General features: G+C 38.2%; 1 protein-coding gene across 1 annotated transcript in view; it reads left to right on the top strand.

Moving 5' to 3' along the window:
* CDC25B (cell division cycle 25B) overlaps positions 1–10,829 on the top strand; it is a 23,749-nt gene extending 12,920 nt beyond the window's left edge. The window contains exons 4-16 of the mRNA XM_089662202.1: positions 2,134–2,175; positions 3,410–3,446; positions 3,693–3,803; positions 4,653–4,757; positions 5,002–5,145; positions 5,305–5,370; positions 5,622–5,807; positions 6,247–6,342; positions 6,754–6,816; positions 7,570–7,668; positions 8,350–8,483; positions 8,567–8,678; positions 9,759–10,829. Of these exons, the coding sequence (XP_089518328.1) occupies positions 2,134–2,175; positions 3,410–3,446; positions 3,693–3,803; positions 4,653–4,757; positions 5,002–5,145; positions 5,305–5,370; positions 5,622–5,807; positions 6,247–6,342; positions 6,754–6,816; positions 7,570–7,668; positions 8,350–8,483; positions 8,567–8,678; positions 9,759–9,899 (1,336 nt within the window). The 3' untranslated portion in view covers positions 9,900–10,829. The remainder of the gene's footprint in view (positions 1–2,133; positions 2,176–3,409; positions 3,447–3,692; positions 3,804–4,652; positions 4,758–5,001; positions 5,146–5,304; positions 5,371–5,621; positions 5,808–6,246; positions 6,343–6,753; positions 6,817–7,569; positions 7,669–8,349; positions 8,484–8,566; positions 8,679–9,758) is intronic.
* The last annotated feature ends 10,107 nt before the right edge of the window (positions 10,830–20,936 follow it).

Raw genomic sequence — 20,936 nt, 5'->3', positions numbered from 1 at the left:
TAGGAGGGCCGGGGTCCTGGGTGCACGTGCTTCCATGAATGGCCCTGAATAGGCCCTTTATCCATGCTGCCACACTTGTCTCGGCTGATTCAGGCTGACAGCTGTTGGGGGCCCTGCATCAGACATATGGCCGGGGCCCTCAGCCAACAAAAGGCTCCATTTGCATACAGGTGGAGTGAATGGAGCTGCTGGTTGTGGTCAGACTCTTCAGTGGGTAGAGATGGGACAAAAGAGTCTTTGTTCCAGGATTTCTCTAATGTTTAATCTCTTTCCTCTCCTTATCCAGCTGTCATGTGACATTAAAGATTAAATCCCTCTCGGGTAGCCTTTGGATGTTGCCTGCCTAAAGGTGGACCAAAAATGTTATCACCTGTAACATTCCAGGATCCCCCTGCCCCTCCCCCAACTCAGAATTGGCCTTTGTGTCTGATGCCGTCCCGTGATTTTAATGTTTGGATAATTGATTGTATTTTTATTAACTTCAAAGATACTTATGATTATAGAATGTTGAGGATGAATCCTCTGTTTCCTGGAATTTCATTTATTTATATATATATATATATATATATATATATAAAAACTAATTGAAAGCTGAAACAACCTAGTATTGGCATTTAAATTGGGGTTACAGGAAACTCCGCCTATCCCACTTACATTCCTTCTAAAATATTTCTGCAAATACACCTGTGTGGAATTGGGTTTCCTCATCATATCTTGAGTCTCATGTTAACCATGGACCTCTGGAAGCCCTTGGTGAACTTCAAACTTGAACCTTGCTTCCACCATCAGTTTCCATATCTTTGTCATTTCCCAGGTTAATGATCATTGCCTATCATTGCCAGGGTGTCCACCATGTTTTCCATCCTTTCCTTTACAAGTGCCATGACCACTTGCATTCTATGGAAAGCTTCAGCCTTGGAACATTGGTTACACCACTGCTTTCCATTTGCCATTGCCTTTGGCAGCTTAATGTTCCACTTTACAACATGGCTGCCTTTCATTATTTGGATGTCCTCCATCCACCATGTTCTTCTGTTCTTTACCTTGGTCTCTTCCACTATCTTGCATAGTTCCTGTCCAGCTGAGTTTATTGTAATATGTCCTACAAATTAGCATTTTGTCCAATATTCCTTTCAAAGTGTGTGGTTTTGCATGTTTGCAATGGGGTTATCTGAGTGTGCTATTCACCATACTAAGCGTCAAACATGCAACCACGTCAGTTGGAAGGAATATTGAAGAGAAACCTCAGATGAAGAGAAGCTAAGCAAGAATGTGGAAAATAAGGTGGTAAAGGAAGGAAGAAGAACATGGTGGATGGACATTGACCCAACTGGGGTTATCCGAGTGTGCTATTCACCATACTAAAATGTCAAACAGTTGGGTCAATGTCCATCCACCATGTTCTTCTCCCATCCTTTACTACCTTATTTTCCACATTCTTGCTTAGCTCCTCCTCATCTGAGTTTTCTCTTCAAATCCTTCCAATTGAAGAGGTTTTGCATGTTTGACGTTTAGTATGGTGAATAGCACACTCATATAACCCCATTGCAAATAGTTGAGTCAGTGTCCATCCACCATGTTCTTCTTCCATCCTTTATCACCTTATTTTCCACATTTTTGCATAGCTCCTCTTCATCTGAGTTTTCTCTTCAATAATCCTTCCAATTGATCTGTTTTTGCATGTTTGACGTTTAGTATGCTGAATAGCAGAGTCGGATAACCCACCACAACCAGTTGGGTCACTGTCTATCCACCAGGTTCTTCTTCCCGTTCTTTACCTTGTTCTTTTCCACAATTTTGCATCATTCTCTTCAGCCGAGTTTCCTGTGATATATGTCCAAAAAATTGGCATTTTCTCGTCAATATTCCTTCCAACAGACGTGGTAGTGCTGGTTTGATGTTCAGTATGATTAATAGCAGAGTCTGATAACCTACCAACCAGTTTGGGTCAACGTTGATTGATCTGACTTAAGATTGGTTACTAAGTTTACACATTGTTGCTCTTTCGTGTTCCTCTTTCATGTGTTCAGCCAGTTTGTCATTTGTTTCCTATGTAGAGAGTATAAAAACACATAAAGGAAGTGTTGTTGTTCCAGCTGCAATGTCTAATGCTCTCTCGTTCCTTCCTTGCAGATTTGAGAAGACTATTTTTGAAAGCAGGATCCCAAACAATGAGTAAGTAAGGCACGCGGACCGGCACACTTCATTAGACCTGGTGGAAGGGTTTATTTTGGGACTCAATGGGTGTTGGGAGACTTGTGGAAAACTTTCAGTTCTCAATCAAGCTAATAGTATAGAATCAAATTTTGTACACCGTTTCCTTTTGTGCTTTGATCCATGCCAGTAAGCCATGAGAATGGAGGGTCATCAGATTCAACCCTCTAGTGATGTCCTTGATATCATGTAGTACAGTAAAGCCTTCTATGAAAGTCTTCACCTTTCTCATTCCATTACGTATCCCAAAAAAAGAGGATTACTTCTCATTTCAGGACAGTGGGCAGAGCCAGGCCAATCATTCTTTTATGCCCCAACACATCCAGAACCGTTGGGCTATAATGCAAATATAGCCTAGCATTATAGAGCCATTTATTCCAATCTTCATACAGCTGGGTCAGTTTTTTGATCATCATCAGTGCTATGTATGGAAACCATGGTTTCTATAGAGTAGTGCTTGGAACCCAAGGAACCAGTAGAACTAGACAGGTTGTGGTGAGAAAGGACCAAAGGAATCAAAAAGCCCTCCAACCAGAGCACTGATTCGGTTGCAGGGCTTTTTGATCTCTTTAGTCCCATTGGGGCAATTGACTGTCCTTATTGGCAATAGTCGCCAGGACAAGATTTGAGGGGACATCCAAAATTTTATAGTTGAGGCCAGAATAGCATTGATAACTATCAATGAGACATCTCAATAGAGACACAACAACAAAAGAAATTTCTAACCGCTTAAAATTTTACTTGACTGAAGCCCTAAAGCAGGTTTTTTCAACTAGGGTTCCTCCAGAAGTTGCTAGGGGTTCCTTGAGCAATGAGCAATTTCCACCCTTAAGATAAGTTCTCACTGACGCCATTGATCTTTTTAGCTTTTTGTAAGGGGGTAATTCTTCCCAATGACCACAAGTGTAAGGAGCATTCTTCCCACCGACCATCACACTAATGTATCATGGGTTGTAGATATAGTAATTTTTAGTACAGGTTCCCCGAGCCTATAAAGTAATTTCAAGGGTTCCTTTGTGCTGAAGAAGTTGAGAAGGGCTGTGCTAGAGTATACTAAGGGGGTCGTCTTCATTAAACACCAGTTTAACATGATACTTGAACAATGGGAGGCTTGTTGTGATTGCACAAATTCTACTTGATAACTTCACAAAATGATACATTTTTAATTTATTTTTTTTCTTTCTTACTTTTGCAGCTTCAAACTGCCTCTGAGAAGAAGACAGTCACTGCCGGTGAGTATATTGATTACTTATCATGTTACCCTGTGGAGGATGGGTTAATATGAAGCCATATGCTGGTCCTCTGCTATCAGATCCCCTTTTTAGATATGTCTGTAATCTGGAAACCTCTGGCCAGAGCCCACCATGAAAGAGACACTATTTGGGTCTGGCAGGGTCAGAGATAATTTTGTTGATTACTCCCTTCCTGTCCTTTCTGATCTCAGTCTTAATGGCTTTGCTTTTTCTTGTATTTTCTAGGTAACATTTATTGGGGGCAACCCAGCCTTGAGGAAACTTTCCTGCACCTCAGACTTGGATGTCACCAGCCCCCTGGAAAGCAACCCCAACGAACCAGACAACAAGGAGAATGTAAGTCATACTGTCAGGGCCTGCAGATACAGAAATGACCCAACACACTCTAATAGGGAGGACTCCAGGAGCAATGGGTTCAATTCTGGGACTTGACGTTGTCCCAGTGATACCCTCCTGAGCCCCCTGCAGCAGCAGGATGACAAGCTTAGGGGCCTATAGGTGCGGTTTGTGGACCTCTGTAGTCTGGCAGCCAGGGCTTGCGGAGGTGTGTATGTATGTGTGTGTGTATATATATATATATATATATACACACACGCACACGCACACGCACACACACACAAAAAAAAATGAAAAAAGTAAAATTTGCACAAAAAAGATCATATTAAAAATTATACTAATAATAATGATAAAATATATTTAAGAAAAAAGGAATTTGTGCAAAAAAATCCTATATATTTTAGAACATTATATGTAATTTTTTTCAGTTGTAAAAGTGTGTATATATGTGTGTATATATGTGTGTGTGTGTGTGTATATATATGTATATATGATTCTTATTGGTTGATACAAATTACAGCACTTAAAGTGTAGGTCAGAACAAAATTAAAAAAATATATATTTATATATATATATATATATATATATATATATATATATATATATATATAATTTTTTTTATATATTAATTTTTTTTTTTTAAATTTTGTCCTGACCTACACTTTAAGTGCTGTAACTTGTACCAACCAATAACAATCCATCTTGTAGTAGAAAGACTTTAGCATTGAATTCCTATTGATTGCTGTGGGTTACTGCATTTGGGAACAAGAAATGTCTATTAAAGGCAGATATTGACAATTAATGCACACTTTTTAAATGCTTTTTTTTTTTTTTTTTTACTTTTTACAGGAAGTTTTCCTTTTCAAAAGGCCGTTTGTGTATCCAGTCTCTCGCGTCCCGCGCCGCAGCGATGACACCCTCAAGTCCCGCCCATGCTCTGCTCCAACTCTCATGGTAAGTGGTCTTTGCCCCTTCCCTGTGTTGTAGAGCTTTGGTGCCAGTGAAGTCTTAGGACCGTATTTACAAAGCTGAAAATCTGACATTCACCAAATGTTCACTGCTGTTGAATCCTTCCTGGTCCATGTGTTTTCAAATGACTGATTCACCACCAGAGGATATTTGGTGAAAGTCACATTCACGGCTTTATAGATGGACGTCTTAATGTTAATATTGTGTTTTTGTTTTTTTTTCTCTTCAGTTTTCTCCAGAAAGGAATGAGTTGCAGGTAGATGAGGAGAGCCCCGTCCGCTTACGCAAATCCTCCCTGACCTTCTCTTTGAATGAGGACGATGATGATGATGACGGGTTCATGGACATTATCGATGATGAGGACGATGTGAAGGTATTAAACTTTTTTTTTTTTTTTTTTTTTTTCTGCTATAGGGTGGTGCAGAAGAAGTTGAATGTTATATTTATATTAGATTTTATTATATTATGATTTTTAGATTAGAATTTGTCTTCTGATCACTTACGTTGTTTTTTATTACCTATTCTGTTTCAGAGGGAGCCAAACCTGCCAACAGGCATGGAGAACCTACTGACTGCTCCACTGAAGAAAGATGACTCTGTAAGTTCCTGCTCCAGTTAATTATTTCAATCTTGCATGTGCACTGTGAGAATTTTTAGAAATTGCATATGTATGGCTACCCAAAGGGGGTCATTTTCAACCAAAGCTGGTATTTCCATTGTGATTGGAACCTGCTGAGTCGAGTCATTTTGGCTTTCTTATGGAAGCTGATGATTGAATTGTAGTCGATAAATCCAGAGGATGGTGTTATCGGGGTGTAACCTTCGTCTTCTTTCTCTTTCCCATGCCAGGATTTGGTAATTAGGAGCAAATGTCGCCGCCTTTTCCGCTCGCCCTCCATGCCCAGCTCTGTGATCCGACCCATCCTGAAGCGCCTGGTGCGCCCAGTTGACGAGGACACGCCGGTGAAATCGAAGCGGCACAAGAACCTGAGCTCAGCCAGTCCCGGCGATGGGGATCTTGTTATAGAGGAACCGGTACGTGTGATTCTGGAATTTATAATGCAAATTCTGTATTTCTAGCGTGAAGATGGGGACTGGGTGCACTAACTGGAAGCACAAAAGTTACTTTTTTTTTCAACTGGCATCAGATATGGAAGGCATTATCTCCCTCATCTGATATGATTCTGCCAGCTGACATGTTTCACCCAGTAGGTGCACCAATGATTAAGCCTGTTGAGTGAAACGCATCAGAACTGTCACCTCTCTGCTCATTTCAAAGAGAAGCTACCATTGCTTCATTGTCTGGCAAGCAGAGAGGGGACATAGGAAGCTTCAAAGCTGAACCTGTTAATAGGTTTGCCACATTTTTTTGGTTTTATTCTTTTCTCCTGAAGTTTACATTTTTATAGCCGTTATTGTGATCAAAAACCTTATTTGGTGTTGAGTTAACTTATTATTTTTGTTTTTATTATAGAAAATGAAACTGGGTCGGTCCAAATCTCTGTGTCTTACGACGGTTGAACAGGTCCTGGACAGTGAACAGATGGACTTGATTGGTGATTCTTCTAAGGTGAGGAGATGGGAACACAAGATGAGAAGTATGGTGGGCATGGGGTGTAGTCTACAGGGTCCTCTGGGCATGGGCTCTAGACTGACCCAATGAAGTGAGAGCTCGCAAAATGGTTCCAAATTTCCTGGCCTTGTAGTTCTATGATAAGTTGAGTACCTTAGACTTACAAGACACAGATGATTGAAGGACTGTGTTGAATTGGGTACGATTGGTATCTTTTGAAGTGCCTGGCGGAGGTTGTGAAGCAACATATCCAGTTGGACTAGATGCAACTAATAAGAGTCGGCGTCCCGTTAAACCCTGTAGGCCATCCTTGCTACCATGTAGGTCTACAATGACAACTAACCCTTGCAGATTCTAGAGGTTCAAAGCTACTTTTGTGCATGTATTGATGGACTTTTTATTTTACAGACATACCTGTTGAAGACTGTAGAAGGCAAACACCAGGATCTGAAGTATATCACTCCAGAAATGGTAAGTTAGAGCTGCCACATCATCCTACATTGTCATGTAACCATGGGAAATGGTCAGTTAAATTTGGAAATGAAGCATTAAAATGCATTTAGAAAGAACAGCGTTCCTGTGGAGTAGTTCCAGTTTTTATCATGGCTCCTGGAAAGCACCCGCTGGTGATCCTGGAGAGCACCCGCTGGGAGATGGTCGGCAAACTTGGAATAGAAGCATTAAGATGGTTTTAGGAAGAACAGCGTTCCTGTGGGGGTAGTTCCAGTTTTTATCATGGCTCCTGGAGAGCACCCGCTGGTGATCCTGGAAAGCACCCGCTGGTGATCCTGGAACACATCTGCTGGTGATGCTGGAATACCTTTCATGTAGCCCTGTACATACAGAAAATTTGGTGTAAAAAAAAAAATTACCAGCACTTAACCTTTTTCACTTGCCTCTGTTCTTTGAAAGTGATTGTGTCACAGCATGTAGCTTCCTCTCCTCCACTGTCAATTGATTGAGGAGGGAAGGGGGAGAGATTTAGACTGTTGCTGCCCTGTTCTCTTACACTCTGCTGGAATGCCGCTGCACTGCAGCCACCCATTGTCAGTCCTTGCTGGGACTGGGCCCCGCTGCTGACCTAATAGGGCCCCGTTCAGCATTACTGCCAGTATCAGCAGCTCTATTTGCATTGCTTGCTGAATAGTAATAGCAGTTTACTAAATTCTCCAAGGTTTGACCAGGACTGCTCTTTAACTTTTTTTTATTTTTTGCTCTGTTCAGATGGATGACGTGCTGAGCGGGAAGTACAGGGACCGCATTGAGCATTGCGTTATTGTAGATTGCCGATACCCATACGAGTATGAGGGAGGACACATTAAGGTGAGTGGCAGCAATATCTGGATGGGGTTCCATGGTAATAATGTGCTGGTAGTGGTGGATTTCCAGGAGGGTTCTGCAGTAATATGTTGGTGAGATCTGGATGGGTTTCTGAAGTAATGTGGTGTTGGGCTCTGGATGAAGTTCTATGGTAATATATTGGTGGGCTCTAGACGTGGTTCTATGATAACATGTTGGTGGGCTCTGGATGGAGTTCTGTAGTAATATGTTGGTGGGCTCTGGATGGGGCTCTGTAGTAATATGCTGGTGGGCTCTGGATGGGGCTCTGTAGTAATATGTTGGTGGGCTCTGGATGGGGTTCTGTAGTGATATGTTGGTGGGCTCTGGATGGGGTTCTGTAGTAATACATTGGTGGGCTCTGGATGGGGCTCTAGTAATATGTTGGTGGGCTCTGTAGTAATATGTTGGTGAGCTTTGGATGGGGCTCTATGGTAATATGTTGGTGGGCTCTGGATGGGGCTCTGTAGTAATACGTTGGTGGGCTCTGGATGGGGTTCTGTAGTAATATGTTGGTGGGCTCTGTAGTAATATGTTGGTGGGCTCTGTGGTAATATGTTGGTGGGCTCTGGATGGGTTTCTATGATATGTTGGTGGGTTCTGGATGGGGTTCTATAGTAATATGTTTGGTAGTGGCGGGTTTCTCATGAAATGTTTCTGTTTTAGGGTGCGGTAAATCTCCCACTGGAGCAAGACGTAGAGGAATTTCTCATGAAAACGCCGATTGTCCCGACCAGCGAAGACAAAAGGGTCATCATCATCTTCCACTGTGAATTCTCCTCTGAGCGCGGACCTCGCATGTAAGTTCTCATTACAGCTTTAAAAAGATTCTTTAAGACTTCTGATATATAAGATATAATCCTTATCTTCATATCATCCACAGGTGCCGTTATGTTAGAAAACAGGACAGGAACAGCAACGAGTACCCGAAACTTCACTACCCAGAATTGTACATTCTGAAAGGAGGCTACAAGGAATTCTTTCCCAGCTATCAGGTCAGTCAATAGACCAGAAGGACAGAAGCATTCGTTAATATATGATTTAAGGGATTCAAACTTGATAGTTTGTTAAACGAATTTGGTGCCTTTCACAATAAGTTGGGTAATCGCCGGGTCCTGCAATGGTAGTGATCGAAAACTTCATCATTCTTTTGAATGAAAACAAATTGTACAAGCATAACGCCAGCTTCAATCTTTACTTTTTTGAGTAAAAATGGGACCCGTCAGGTTTTTGTTCCTCATGGTTCCTCAGGTTGTGTGGAGTGCTGGATTACTCGATTTGGATTCAAAGGTTATAAGTTGACTGGCAACATTTTTTTTTTTTTTTTTTGTCCTAGGGCTTCAATGGATGGTCCTTTGGAGGGAGGGGAGGAACTGAAATGGAAATGTCACACCACGTATAAAAGTCCATGGTGTTTTATATAAGATCCCCCAAAGAAAAGCCAATGCGCTTTGTAGGTTTTTTTGAGGGATCTGATGAAGTCTCCCTTCTTCAGGGCAGAAAAGGATCAAAAGTCTTAAATCTTGACCAGACAATGGAATCAGCAAGGTAGTTTGGTTGGGAGCCCTGCATCTACCTTTAGTTTGTCTGGTCCAGATTTCAGACTTTTGATCCCTTTTTCAGCCCTGAAGAAGGGAGACTTCATCAGGTCCCTCAAAAAAACCTACAAAGCGCATTGGCTTTACTTTGGGGGATCTTAAATAAAACACCATGGACTTTTATACGTGGCTTTTTCTTGGAGGAAAAAACACGTTGGCTTTTTCTTGGAGGATCTATAATAATAATTCCCTATCCAGTATTTCAGTTTTTATTCTGGTCCATGACTGCCCCTCAATATCGGGCCCAGTCATGGTGTCGGTAGGATTCGAAGCAAGGGAATGTCTATTAATGAGACTGCATGGAGTTGAGTGACCTAAAGTTAGAACCTCCCGTTGGGTTTTTATTTCTGTTTTATGACTTACTGCTGCTTGGGGTGCAGCCTAGGTAGAGTTGTATAGAGATTTGGGGCATGTGTGATGTCCTCTGCTGTACTAAAATACATTGTGTCTAACTTCTATACTCCATCTTTCCTACAGACTCATTGTGAGCCCCAATCATACCGCCCCATGGACCACAAGGACTTTAGAGAACACCTGAAGCTTTTCCGCAGCAAGAGCAGAAACTGGGCCGGTGACAAGAGCAAGCGTGAAATGTACAACCGCCTTAAGAAACTGTAGTGAACCAACACCTTGGACTTCAGACAGAGGAGGTCCATATGTTCCACCAAACACATCATACAGGTGTCTCCACGCAAGGAGCAATTGCCAGGCTGGCCGGGATTTGGAAGATGGTCAGCGAACAATTTTTGGTCATCAGCCGTGGAGTTTACCGGGAGATGCAGATTTTTTTCGAAAACTTTTCCAGGAATTTTTGGTGAGGGTCTTTTTCTACGGCAGCATTATCCTCTACACCGAGGAGGAGACCCTGGACAACCAGCGCAGATAATCTTAAGAGGAGGCCTGGCCCTTTAACGGAACACTTTATCAATGGGAACACAAATCTGCATTTTGATGACTCCATACTTGAAAACCTGCTAGCCTCTTACTTTATTATTCCCCCCCCCCCCCCCCCCCCCTGGAGGCTAGACCCAAACAAAAAAAAACTTAAAGGGTTTGTCCACTTGTCATGACTATTAGAAAGGTGTCTGCATTTACTTTATATTTGTTTTTTTTAATGTCACAGCAGAAGTGAGACTCCCTTGAATGGGAACTGAGATGTGAACTCTGACAGGGATATTTTCCTCTCCATCAAAAACTGAACTGTCAGCTTTGAGTGGACTCACCCTTTAAGATGCATTTGTGCAGTAGAGCAGAGCATTGTGTGATGTGTATGTGTGCGTGTTTTGTGCGTTTTTTGTATGAGTGTACTGTTGCACTTGCACTTTTTCAGGCTGTCGGTGGCCTCTCGAGCCTTGCACGATCTCTCTGTCCTCAGAGGCCAATCAGATACTGCCAACCGCCGCAAGGAGCCGCCCCTTTCCCCAGTGCATAAGCGCTACAGATTTGCCCGTCCCCACCCCCTCCCCACAGAATGGTTTTTATTTTGACCCAGATGGCGGTCTAAAATATATAAATTGAAGATTATTAAAAGCATATCTTCTGCTAGAACCTTTTTGCTTTATTCACTTTTTTAATACTCTTTGCTTTTATAGATTCTGGCAAAATCAGGAGACAAATCTATTTATAGGTGTGAACAGGGGTGGACTGACAACTCATGGGGCCCCCAGGCAATAGGGGATCATGGGGCCCCTGTGTCCTTGCCCAAACTAAAAAAAGCCTATGAAAAAGGTACCAGGGGCATCTCATGGGGCCCCCTACTGACCCCGGGCCCTCGGGCAGTGCCCGAGTTTCCAAATGGTCAGTCCGCCCCTGGGTGTGAATACACCATCTGTGTATCTAATATATGGAAATCCCATTTACCATTCAGCAATGCTTGTATACAGTAGCAGAACTATCCATTCACCAGGAAACATCACCCAGACAGGTCACTGCCCTGTTTTCTGAAGGTGATTTCAGTTCAGAAACTGCTGGGGGAGATCTGTGTGTTTTTTTTCCAGTCTAGAGCCACTGTGCATAAATGAACAAAGAGGGCCTGTCTTTTCATCCTTAATTAGCCGTCTTTCTAATCAGAGCTGTATGCCACAGGGCTGGACAAATCTCGGGAGCCGTCTCTGCTGTAGAGTCTAAAAATGACTTTGAAGACACCCCAATAAAATCATGGTATACTATTGCAACATAACTTTGTGAAACACAAATAACATTTAAAAAAAAAAGATTTTAAAAAAGTATACTTTTTTTACATTAAAAAAAAAATATATATATTAAAAAATTATATACTTTTTTTTTTTTTTAATAAAAAATGTTTGTACTGTTTAAAAATGTTTATAGAATTTTATACATTTAAAAATAAATTATATATAATATCATCTTATTTTTATATATATATTCTATAAATTTATTTTTAAATAAAAAAAATTATATAAACATTTTTAAATAGTAGAAATTTTTTTTTAATAAAGTATATAATTTTTAAAATAGTTTTAAAATAAAATTTTATATATATAAAATTTTATTTTAAAAATATTTTTAAAAATTATATACTTTTTTAATAAAAACATTTTTCTACTATTTAAAAATGTTTATATAATTTTTTTAAATTTAAAAATAAATTTATAGTGTATGTATGTATGTATAAAAGATGATATTATATATAATTAATTTATTTTAAAATTTAAAAAAATTATATAAACTTTTTAAATAGTAGAAAAATGTTTTTATTAAATTATATAATTTTTTAAATATTTTTAAAATAAATATATATATATATATATATATATATATATATATATATATATATATATATATAAAATTTTATTTTAAAAATATTTAAAAAATTCTATACTTTTTTAATAACATTTTTCTACTATTTAAAAATGTTTATATAATTTTTCTAATTTAAAAATACATTTATATATATATAAAAATAAGATGATATTATATATAATTTATTTTTAAATTTAAAAAAATTATATAAACATTTTTAAATAGAAGAAAAATGTTTTTATTAAAGTATATAATTTTTTATATATATAAACTTTGGGTTTAGAAAGTTATTGCCAATAGCATACTGTTTTGTTGCATGGTCACATGACCCCACAGCCCGCAGAGGCTGCTGTCGATCAAGCATTGAGGGTTGCGTGTGGGGGTATGGCAGCAAAGCTAACTATGGGAGTACAGGCATGCCGTGCGTCAGCACACCATCCTGTAAGTCTATTAAGGAATGCCAGGCACACAAACTGACCACACTATAACAGGTCTGCTTTCACGCTTGGCATGGTCAGATTTTTTTTTTTTTTTTATATATAGGAAGATGGGTGAACTGGCAGGATCACAAGGTATTTATTAGTAAATGGGACTGCAGTGACAAGAGGTAACCAGGTCATGGACACTTTATTAATATTATCAAGTTTAAAGTTTCTATACATGTTTACTGGAGGGACTTGCCAGTCCTATGTCAATGTTCGCACATTTCAAATTCTTTGTGTTAAAAGGGTAATTAGTTGGTGGTAAAGTTCCCGAATTTTAATTCTTTGAAGTAAAAAAAAAAATATATATATATATATATATATATATATATATATATATATATATCAGCTGGAAGTATTGAAGTTCTAGATTTAGTTTAACATGGGCGTTTTATTTCCCATTTCTCTAAAGCGCAAGAGTGTGCTCGAGACATACATAGACATCGGTAATTACCACTGTCAGCACTAACTGGGCTGTTCTGCTGTTTACTTACCCCTGGGCACTAATACCCACGTGTTCAAAACCTAAAATTTCACCAAAAAGTCTTGGGGCACTCGTCGTTAAAGTGGTTGTAAACCTCTGAAATGAACCGTGAACAAAGCATATCCCCCTATAGTGTGCACTTGCTTCAATCCAAAGCACCTAGCGTGGTTGGTATCTGCCCTCTCATTCCTCTGCTATACCCCCCCAACACACAGTCGATTCACAGTCTTGGCTGTGCAAGTTTCCCTATGAGACTGTGTAGGAGGGTCCTTTCCCTCCACTCAGGTCTCAGATTACCCTCAGCTCCTGGCTTTTATTCCCTGTGATCCCACCAGGCTTGTAAATTTCTGTGTGCAGGGAAGGGGTTCTTAGGAGGTGTAGTTCTGGGGGCATGCCTACAACAATAGGAAATGATCCCCGTGAATGTGGGAATGCTCTCGAGGGTTAAGGCAGGGTTTAGCTGGGAAAGAAATCAATGTATTTTATATGGGGATAGGTGACCTATAGTCCAGCAGGCAAGGCTGAACCCCGTACATACGATGAGAATATTGGAGGAAAATTCAGCTTTCAGAGTGATCATCTGATAATCTGGTCATTAGTAAACTGGTCTCAAGAGTTAATGCAAAATTATCCAACTTTCTAAAAAATTATCCAAAGACGAGCACAAATTTTTTTTTTTTTTTTGTACGATATCAGAACGATTTCCGTTTTAATCAGTAAAGTATTCATCCAAAAAAAAATCAAGTGGCCAGAAAAAAAAAAATCACAGTATAATACAATACACTCCTGAAGCTGTATTCTGTCCTGCAAGAATTTTCGTAACTTTAGTAACCTCTTCATTTTCGGTACAAGACTAGCATGCAAAAAAAGGACGATCGTTTATCCGATATTCTCATCGTGTATACAAGGCATAACAATGCTGGTTGGGATTTCAGTGCAAAAAAGGCACGTTCCAACCAGGAGCACACTGAATTTCTTAAAAAAATTTTTTGCACATCTCCAAAATTTTTATTTTTTATTACTCTGGATTTTTCTTTTTTTTTTGTATTTTTTTTTGTATTTTTTTTTATATTTTTTTACATTGATCAGTCTGCTTCTTGGTTTTCCTTTACTATTAGAACTTAAACCTTTTGTGCAATATCTTTTCAACATCAATGCTTACCATTTTTACAATTTTTAGTTTAGTGCTAATATTGGACCACATGGTTAAAAATCAAAAAGCAAATATTTCTGCCAGTCTGTATAAATTGGCTCTCCTAAACATTTTCCCATAGTACCAGCTAAACGGGCTGAACATTCATGGCAATGAAGCACTTGCCCCAATGTGCATGAACATGAAATCCCTCTTCTGTTTAAAATTTTCTAACAAAAAATGGGAATATTTTCAGGAGAGTTGATTTTTGGATGCAAAAATTTGAGTTCACTTGAATTTTTTTTTTTTCCTTTTTCTAAAGAAAAAAGTAAAAAAATAAATAAATAAAATATGTAAGAAAAAAAGGTTTTGGATTTCCAACAATCAAAAAATGGCAATGAAGCACTTGCCCCAATGTGCATGAACATGAAATCCCTCTTCTGTTTAAAATTTTCTAAAAAAAAGGAATATTTTCAGGAGAGTTGATTTTCGGATGCAAAAATTTGAGTTCACTTGAATTTTTTTTTTCCTTTTTTTTAAAGAAAAATGTAAAAAAATAAATAAAATTATGTAAGAAAAAAAGGTTTTGGATTTCCAACAATCAAAAAATGGCAATGAAGCACTTGCCCCAATGTGCATGAACATGAAATCCCTCTTCTGTTTAAAATTTTCTAACAAAAAATGGGAATATTTTCAGAAGAGTTGATTTTTGGATGCAAACATTTGAGTTCACTTAAATTTTTTTTCCTTTTTCTAAAGAAAAATGTAAAAAAGGAAATCCAAAATCTTTTTTTTCTTACATAATTTTATTTATTTATTTTTTTACATTTTTCTTTAGAAAAAGGAAAAAAAAAATTCAAGTGAACTCAAATTTTTGCATGCAAAAATCAGCTCTCCTGAAAATATTCCCATTTTTTTAGAAAATTTTAAACAGAAGAGAGATTTCATATTCATGCACATTGGGGCAAGTGCTTCATTGCCATTTTTTGATTGTTGGAAATCCAAAACCTTTTTTTTCTTACATAATTTTATTTATTTATAACAATCAAAAAATGTCAGTGAAGCACTTGCCCCAATGTGCATGAACATGAAATCCCTCTTCTGTTTAAAATTTTCTAAAAAAATGGGAATATTTTCAGGAGAGTTGATTTTTGGATGCAAAAATTTGAGTTCGCTTGAATTTTTTTTTTTCCTTTTTCTAAAGAAAAATGTAAAAAAATAAATAAAATATGTAAGAAAAAAAGGTTTTGGATTTCCAACAATCAAAAAATGGCAATGAAGCACTTTACCAATGTGCATGAACATGAAATCCCTCTTCTGTTTAAAATTTAAAAAAAAATGGGAATATTTTCAGGAGAGTTGATTTTGGATACAAAACTTTCAGTGCATTATTAAATTAATTCATGTGCATTTGAAAAATTAATTCAAAGGTTTCCCTAGCAGTGGACAGCAGCAGGGTTTCTAGACCTGTGAAATACAGCTTTCCAACACTTGAATGCATTATTCAAAGGACATTGACCATTGCGTTCTCTTGAATTTTTTTTTTTCCTTTTCTAAAAAAAATTAAAAAAATTTAAGAAAAAAAAAAAAGGTTTTGGATTTCCAACAATCAACAAAAATGGCAATAAAGCACTTGCCCCAATGTGTGTTTTTTTTGTTTTTTTTTTTTTTTGTTTTTTTTATTGCCAATTTCTATAAAGCTTATCCACATCCTTTGCTATGAACTAATTATTATCTAGTAATATTAATTCTGTCTGCGTGCTTCCTTTTCTATTTTATATGATGTGTGGCTATATTTGTGTATTTTTATATCTTTTTAAAAGAGGCAGCTTTTGCTTTCGCTATTTTATTTCTAAAAAGGGAGATGTTTAGATGATCGTTGCGGCCAGAACATATTTTATAAACCCTATTTGTGATGCGCAGCCATCTTTAAATACTCTATAAATTATCCTAATATTTATATTTGTTTGCACTTTTTTTTTTTTTTTTTTGCACCCAAAAAAGTTGCATTTCCTATTATTGCGGGGGTGAAGAGCCAGGGGACCTTGGGCTGGAAATTTTATGTATTAATTCATTGCTTCCTCCTCCGCTTTGTGCACATTTCCATGTCTGACATTCAGGGATAATAAAATCTGTTTGTTCTATATGCAAAGTGTGGTGTTTTCATTGACCTGGGAATGTGCTCCTTCTTTGTTATGCCTTGAACCCTTATTTTGGCCTCCCATTTATTCATTGGATATCAGGCGAGAAAATCTAAGCTATTCATATGAATGGAAATGGGTCGATTATGCTGATTAGGCTCCACTGATATTTAAGTACTGATTATCAGAGGCCTGTAATTGCAAACTGAAAGGAACAGCAGGGCTACGTAACAATGAGCAAAGTCAATATTTTTCAAAGATGGAAGAGACAGCCATGTACAAAGATTATTATTATTTTTTATTTTTTTTTTTTAATGCTCCTTGGGCCTCTTTTTGATTGAGGTTTCTCTTTTCTAAGACAAGAAGTGAAACATTTTCTTCCATGGGCCAAAGATTCCAACTTTTCACCAGTCTCCCTCAAAGAACAGTTATAAAATACTCGTTGAGGTTCTAAACCTTCTTTACAACCCAAGATTTTTTTTTCTTCGGCCTGTTTTTTCAAGGGATTTCCCTTCACTAAGACAGGAAGTTCCTCCATGGGTCACATGTTCCAACCCTTCACCAGTTTCCTTCAAACATAGGTTCTAAACCTTATTAACGACCCAAGATTTTTTTTTTTTTCTTGCACTTGTTTTTGAGATATACCTTTGTAAGACAAAAAGTGAAAAAAGTTCATCCATGGGCCAACGGTCGCAACCCATCACCAGTCTCCCTCAAATACGGTAACACAATTCTCATGGATGTTCGAAATCTTCCATATGCAAGTTTTTTCTTTTGTTTTTCTCTTGGGCCTGTTTTTGAGCTTTCCCTTCTCTAAGGCAGAAAGTTCCTCCATGGGTCACATGTTCCAACCCTTCACCAGATTCCCTCAAAAATAAGTTCTAAACCTTCCTAATGACCAAAGATTTTTTTTTTTTCTTGTGCTCGTTTTTGAGATATTTCCCTTCAGTAAGACAAAAAGTGAAAAAAATTCCTCCATGGGTCAAAGGTTCCAACCCTTCACCAGTCTCCCTCAAAAACAGTAACACAAATCTCATGGATGTTCGAAATCTTCCACACGAGTCAAGAAATTTTTTTTCTTGGGCCTGTTTTTAAGATTTTCAGTCTCTAAGGCAGATAGTGAAGAAAGTTCCTCCATGGGCCACATGTTCCAACCCTTCACCAATTTCCCTCAAAAATAGGTTCTAAACCTTCCTAATGACCACATTTTTTTTTTTTTTTTCTTGTGCCTGTTTTTGAGATTTCCCTTTAGTAAGAAAAAAGTGAAAAAAGTTCCTCCATGGGTCAAAGGTTCCAACCCATCACCAGTCTCCCTCAAATACAGTAACACAATTCTCATAGATGTTCGAAATCTTCCATATGACCCTTTTTTTTTCTCTTGGGGTTGTTTTTGAGCTTTCCCTTCTCTAAGGCAGAAAGTTCCTCCATGTGTCACATGTTCCAACCCATCACCAGTTTCCCTAAAAAATAGGTTCTAAACCTTCTTAATGACAAATATTTTTTTTTTCTTGTGCCTGTTTTTGAGATTTCCCTTTAGTAAGACAAATAGTGAAAAAAATTCCTCCATGGGTCAAAGGTTCCAACCCTTCACCAGTCTCCCTCAAAAACAGTAACACAAATCTCATGGACGTTCGAAATCTTCCACACGAGTCAAGAATTTTTTTTTTTCTTGGGCCTGTTTTTAAGATTTTCAGTCTCTAAGGCAGATAGTGAAGAAAGTTCCTCCATGTGTCACATGTTCCAACCCTTCACCAATTTCCCTCAAAAATAGGTTCTAAACCTTCCTAATGACCACATTTTTTTTTCTTGTGCCTGTTTTTGAGATTTCCCTTTAGTAAGAAAAAAGTGAAAAACGTTCCTCCATGGGCCAACGGTTGCAACCCATCACCAGTCTCCCTCAAATACAGTAACACAATTCTCATGGATGTTTGAAATCCTCCATATGGCCATTTTTTTTTTTTTTTCTTGGGGTTGTTTTTGAGCTTTCCCTTCTCTAAGGCAGAAAGTGAAAAAAGTTCCTCCATAGGCAACATGTTCCAACCCTTCACCAGTTTCCTTCAAACATAGGTTCTAAACCTTCCTAACGACCCAAGATTTTTTTTTCTTTTCATGCACTTGTTTTTGAGATTTCCCTTTAGTAAGACAAAAAGTGAAAAGTTCCTCCATGGGTCAAAGGTTCCAACCCATCACCAGTCTCCCTCAAATACAGTAACACAATTCTCATGGATGTTCGAAATCTTCCATATGACCATGTTTTTTTTTTTTTTTATCTCTTGGGCCTGTTTTTGAGCTTTCCATTCTCTAAGGCAGAAAGTTCCTCCATGGGTCAAAGGTTCCAACCCATCACCAGTCTCCCTCAAAAACAGTAACACAATTCTCATGGATGTTCGAAATCTTCCACGAGTCAAGAATTTTTTTTTTTCTTGGGCCTGTTTTTAAGATTTTCAGTCTCTAAGGCAGATAGTGAAGAAAGTTCCTCTATGGGCCACATGTTCCAACCCTTCACCAATTTCCCTCAAAAATAGGTTCTAAACCTTCCTAACGACCCAAGATTTTTTTATTTTTTTTTGTGCTTGTATTTGAGATTTCCCTTTACTAAGACAAAAATTGAAAAACGTTCCTCCATGGACCAAAGGTTCCAGCCCTGGTTTTTAGATTTTCCTTCTCTAAGGTAGATAGTGAAAAAAAAGTTCATGTTCCAACCCTTCACCAGTCTCCCTCAAAAACAGTAACACATTTCTCATGGATGTTTGAAATCTTCTACACAACTCCAAGAATTTTTTTTTTTCTTGGGCCTGTTTTTAAGATTTTCAGTTTCTAAGGCAGATAGTGAAGAAAGTTCCTCCATGGGTCACATGTTCCAACCCTTCACCAGTTTCCCTCAAAAATAGGTTCTAAACCTTCCTAATGACCAAATTTTTTTTTTTCTTGTGCTTGTTTTTGAGATTTCCCTTTAGTAAGACAAAAAGTGAAAAAAGTTCCTCCATGGACCAACGGTTGCAACCCATCACCAGTCTCCCTCAAATACGGTAACACAATTCTCATGGATGTTTGAAATCTTCCATAGGACCATTTTTTTTTTTGTTTTTTTTTATTATTTCTTGGGCCTGTTTTTGAGCTTTCCCTTCTCTACGGCAGAAAGTTCCTCAATGGGTCACATGTTCCAATCCTTCACTAGTTTCCCTCAAACATAGGTTCTAAACCTTCCTAACGACCCAATGACTGTATTTATTAAAAAAAAACAAAAAACTTTTGGCTGGAGACATATGAGCTTGTGCTGCCAAATACTTGAAGGACTGTATTTACTAAAAAAAAAAAAAAACTTTTGGCTGGAGCCATATGAGCTTGTGCTGCCAAATACTTGGGAATGACTGTATTTATAAAAAAACAAACAAACAAAAAAACTTTTGGCTGGAGCCATATGAACTTGTGTTGCCAAATACTTGGGGAGGACTGTATTTATTTAAAAAAAAAAAAAAAAAAAATTACATGGATATTTGCTCTGTGCAAATGGGGAACAAATTGAATGTTAGGCTATTTTCTCTCCAGGTCATATGTTATTCTTCATACAGAGTGGAGTGAGTCAGGAAAATTCATCCTTTTGGCCACTTGATGGAGCTGTTCATCACAGGAAATAAATACTTCTAATGCAGGAATGCTGTATTTTCCTGAACCTCTCTATTTTTATGGATGAATAAGATTCAACCTGGGGGGATAATAGTCGAACATTTGAGTTTGTCCCCATTTGCACAGAACGAATGTGCATACAGTTTCACGGTGAGTAGCTCTGAGCATTTTTTTTTTTTCATAAATACGCTCCTTGGAGTGGCAGCACAATTAATTCCATCAGTCATAATCAGGGGCGGACTGACAACTCATGGGGCCCACGGGCAATAGGGGATCATGGGGCCCCTGTGTCCTTGTCCAAACTCAAAAAAGCCTATGAAAAAGGTACCAGGAGCATCTCATGGGGCCCCCTACTGACCCTGGGCCCTCGGGCAGTGCCCGAGTTTCCAAATGGTCAGTCCGCCCCTGGTCATAATAAATGTCAGGCCTTGTATCTCAGTATTTATGAACAGAAATTCAGTCTCAGAAATGACTTCCACTTTTACGAATGAACATATTGCACAACAGAGAAGAGATCCGTGATGTCCTGATGATTTCACATCCCCTATTTATTGCCGGACCGCGATTTTGAAAGAGGAACACCAACAAACGACGGAGGATTTATTGATCTGATGGATTGCTCTCCCTGTATATTATTACAGTGTGATTTATTACTGTAACAATCACCTAAACGTAATGCTGATGCAAGGTTTCTGCTTTTCTACACTCTTCTCGCTGCATTCATACAGTGTGTAAAAAGTCTTAAAAAAAAAGACTAAAAAGTCTTCACGCCCCTGTTCAAATGTCAGGTTTCTGTGATGTAAAAAAAAAAAAATGAGACGATAAATAATTTCAGAACTTTTTCCACCTTTAATGTGACCTATAAACTGTACATCTCAGTTGAAAAACAAACTGAAATCTTTTAGGTGGGGGAAGTAAAAATAAAAAACTAAAATAATGTGGTTGCATAAGTGTGCACACCCTCTTATAACTGGGGATGTAGCTGTGTTCAGAATTAAGCAGTCACATTCACAATCATGTTAAATA

Source organism: Staurois parvus, unplaced genomic scaffold, assembly GCF_062004578.1.
Source record: "Staurois parvus isolate SC_StPar_1 unplaced genomic scaffold, SC_StPar_1.0 ptg001437l, whole genome shotgun sequence".
In the NCBI taxonomy this organism is placed as follows: domain Eukaryota; kingdom Metazoa; phylum Chordata; class Amphibia; order Anura; family Ranidae; genus Staurois; species Staurois parvus.
This window is presented reverse-complemented; position numbering and strand designations above follow the sequence as displayed.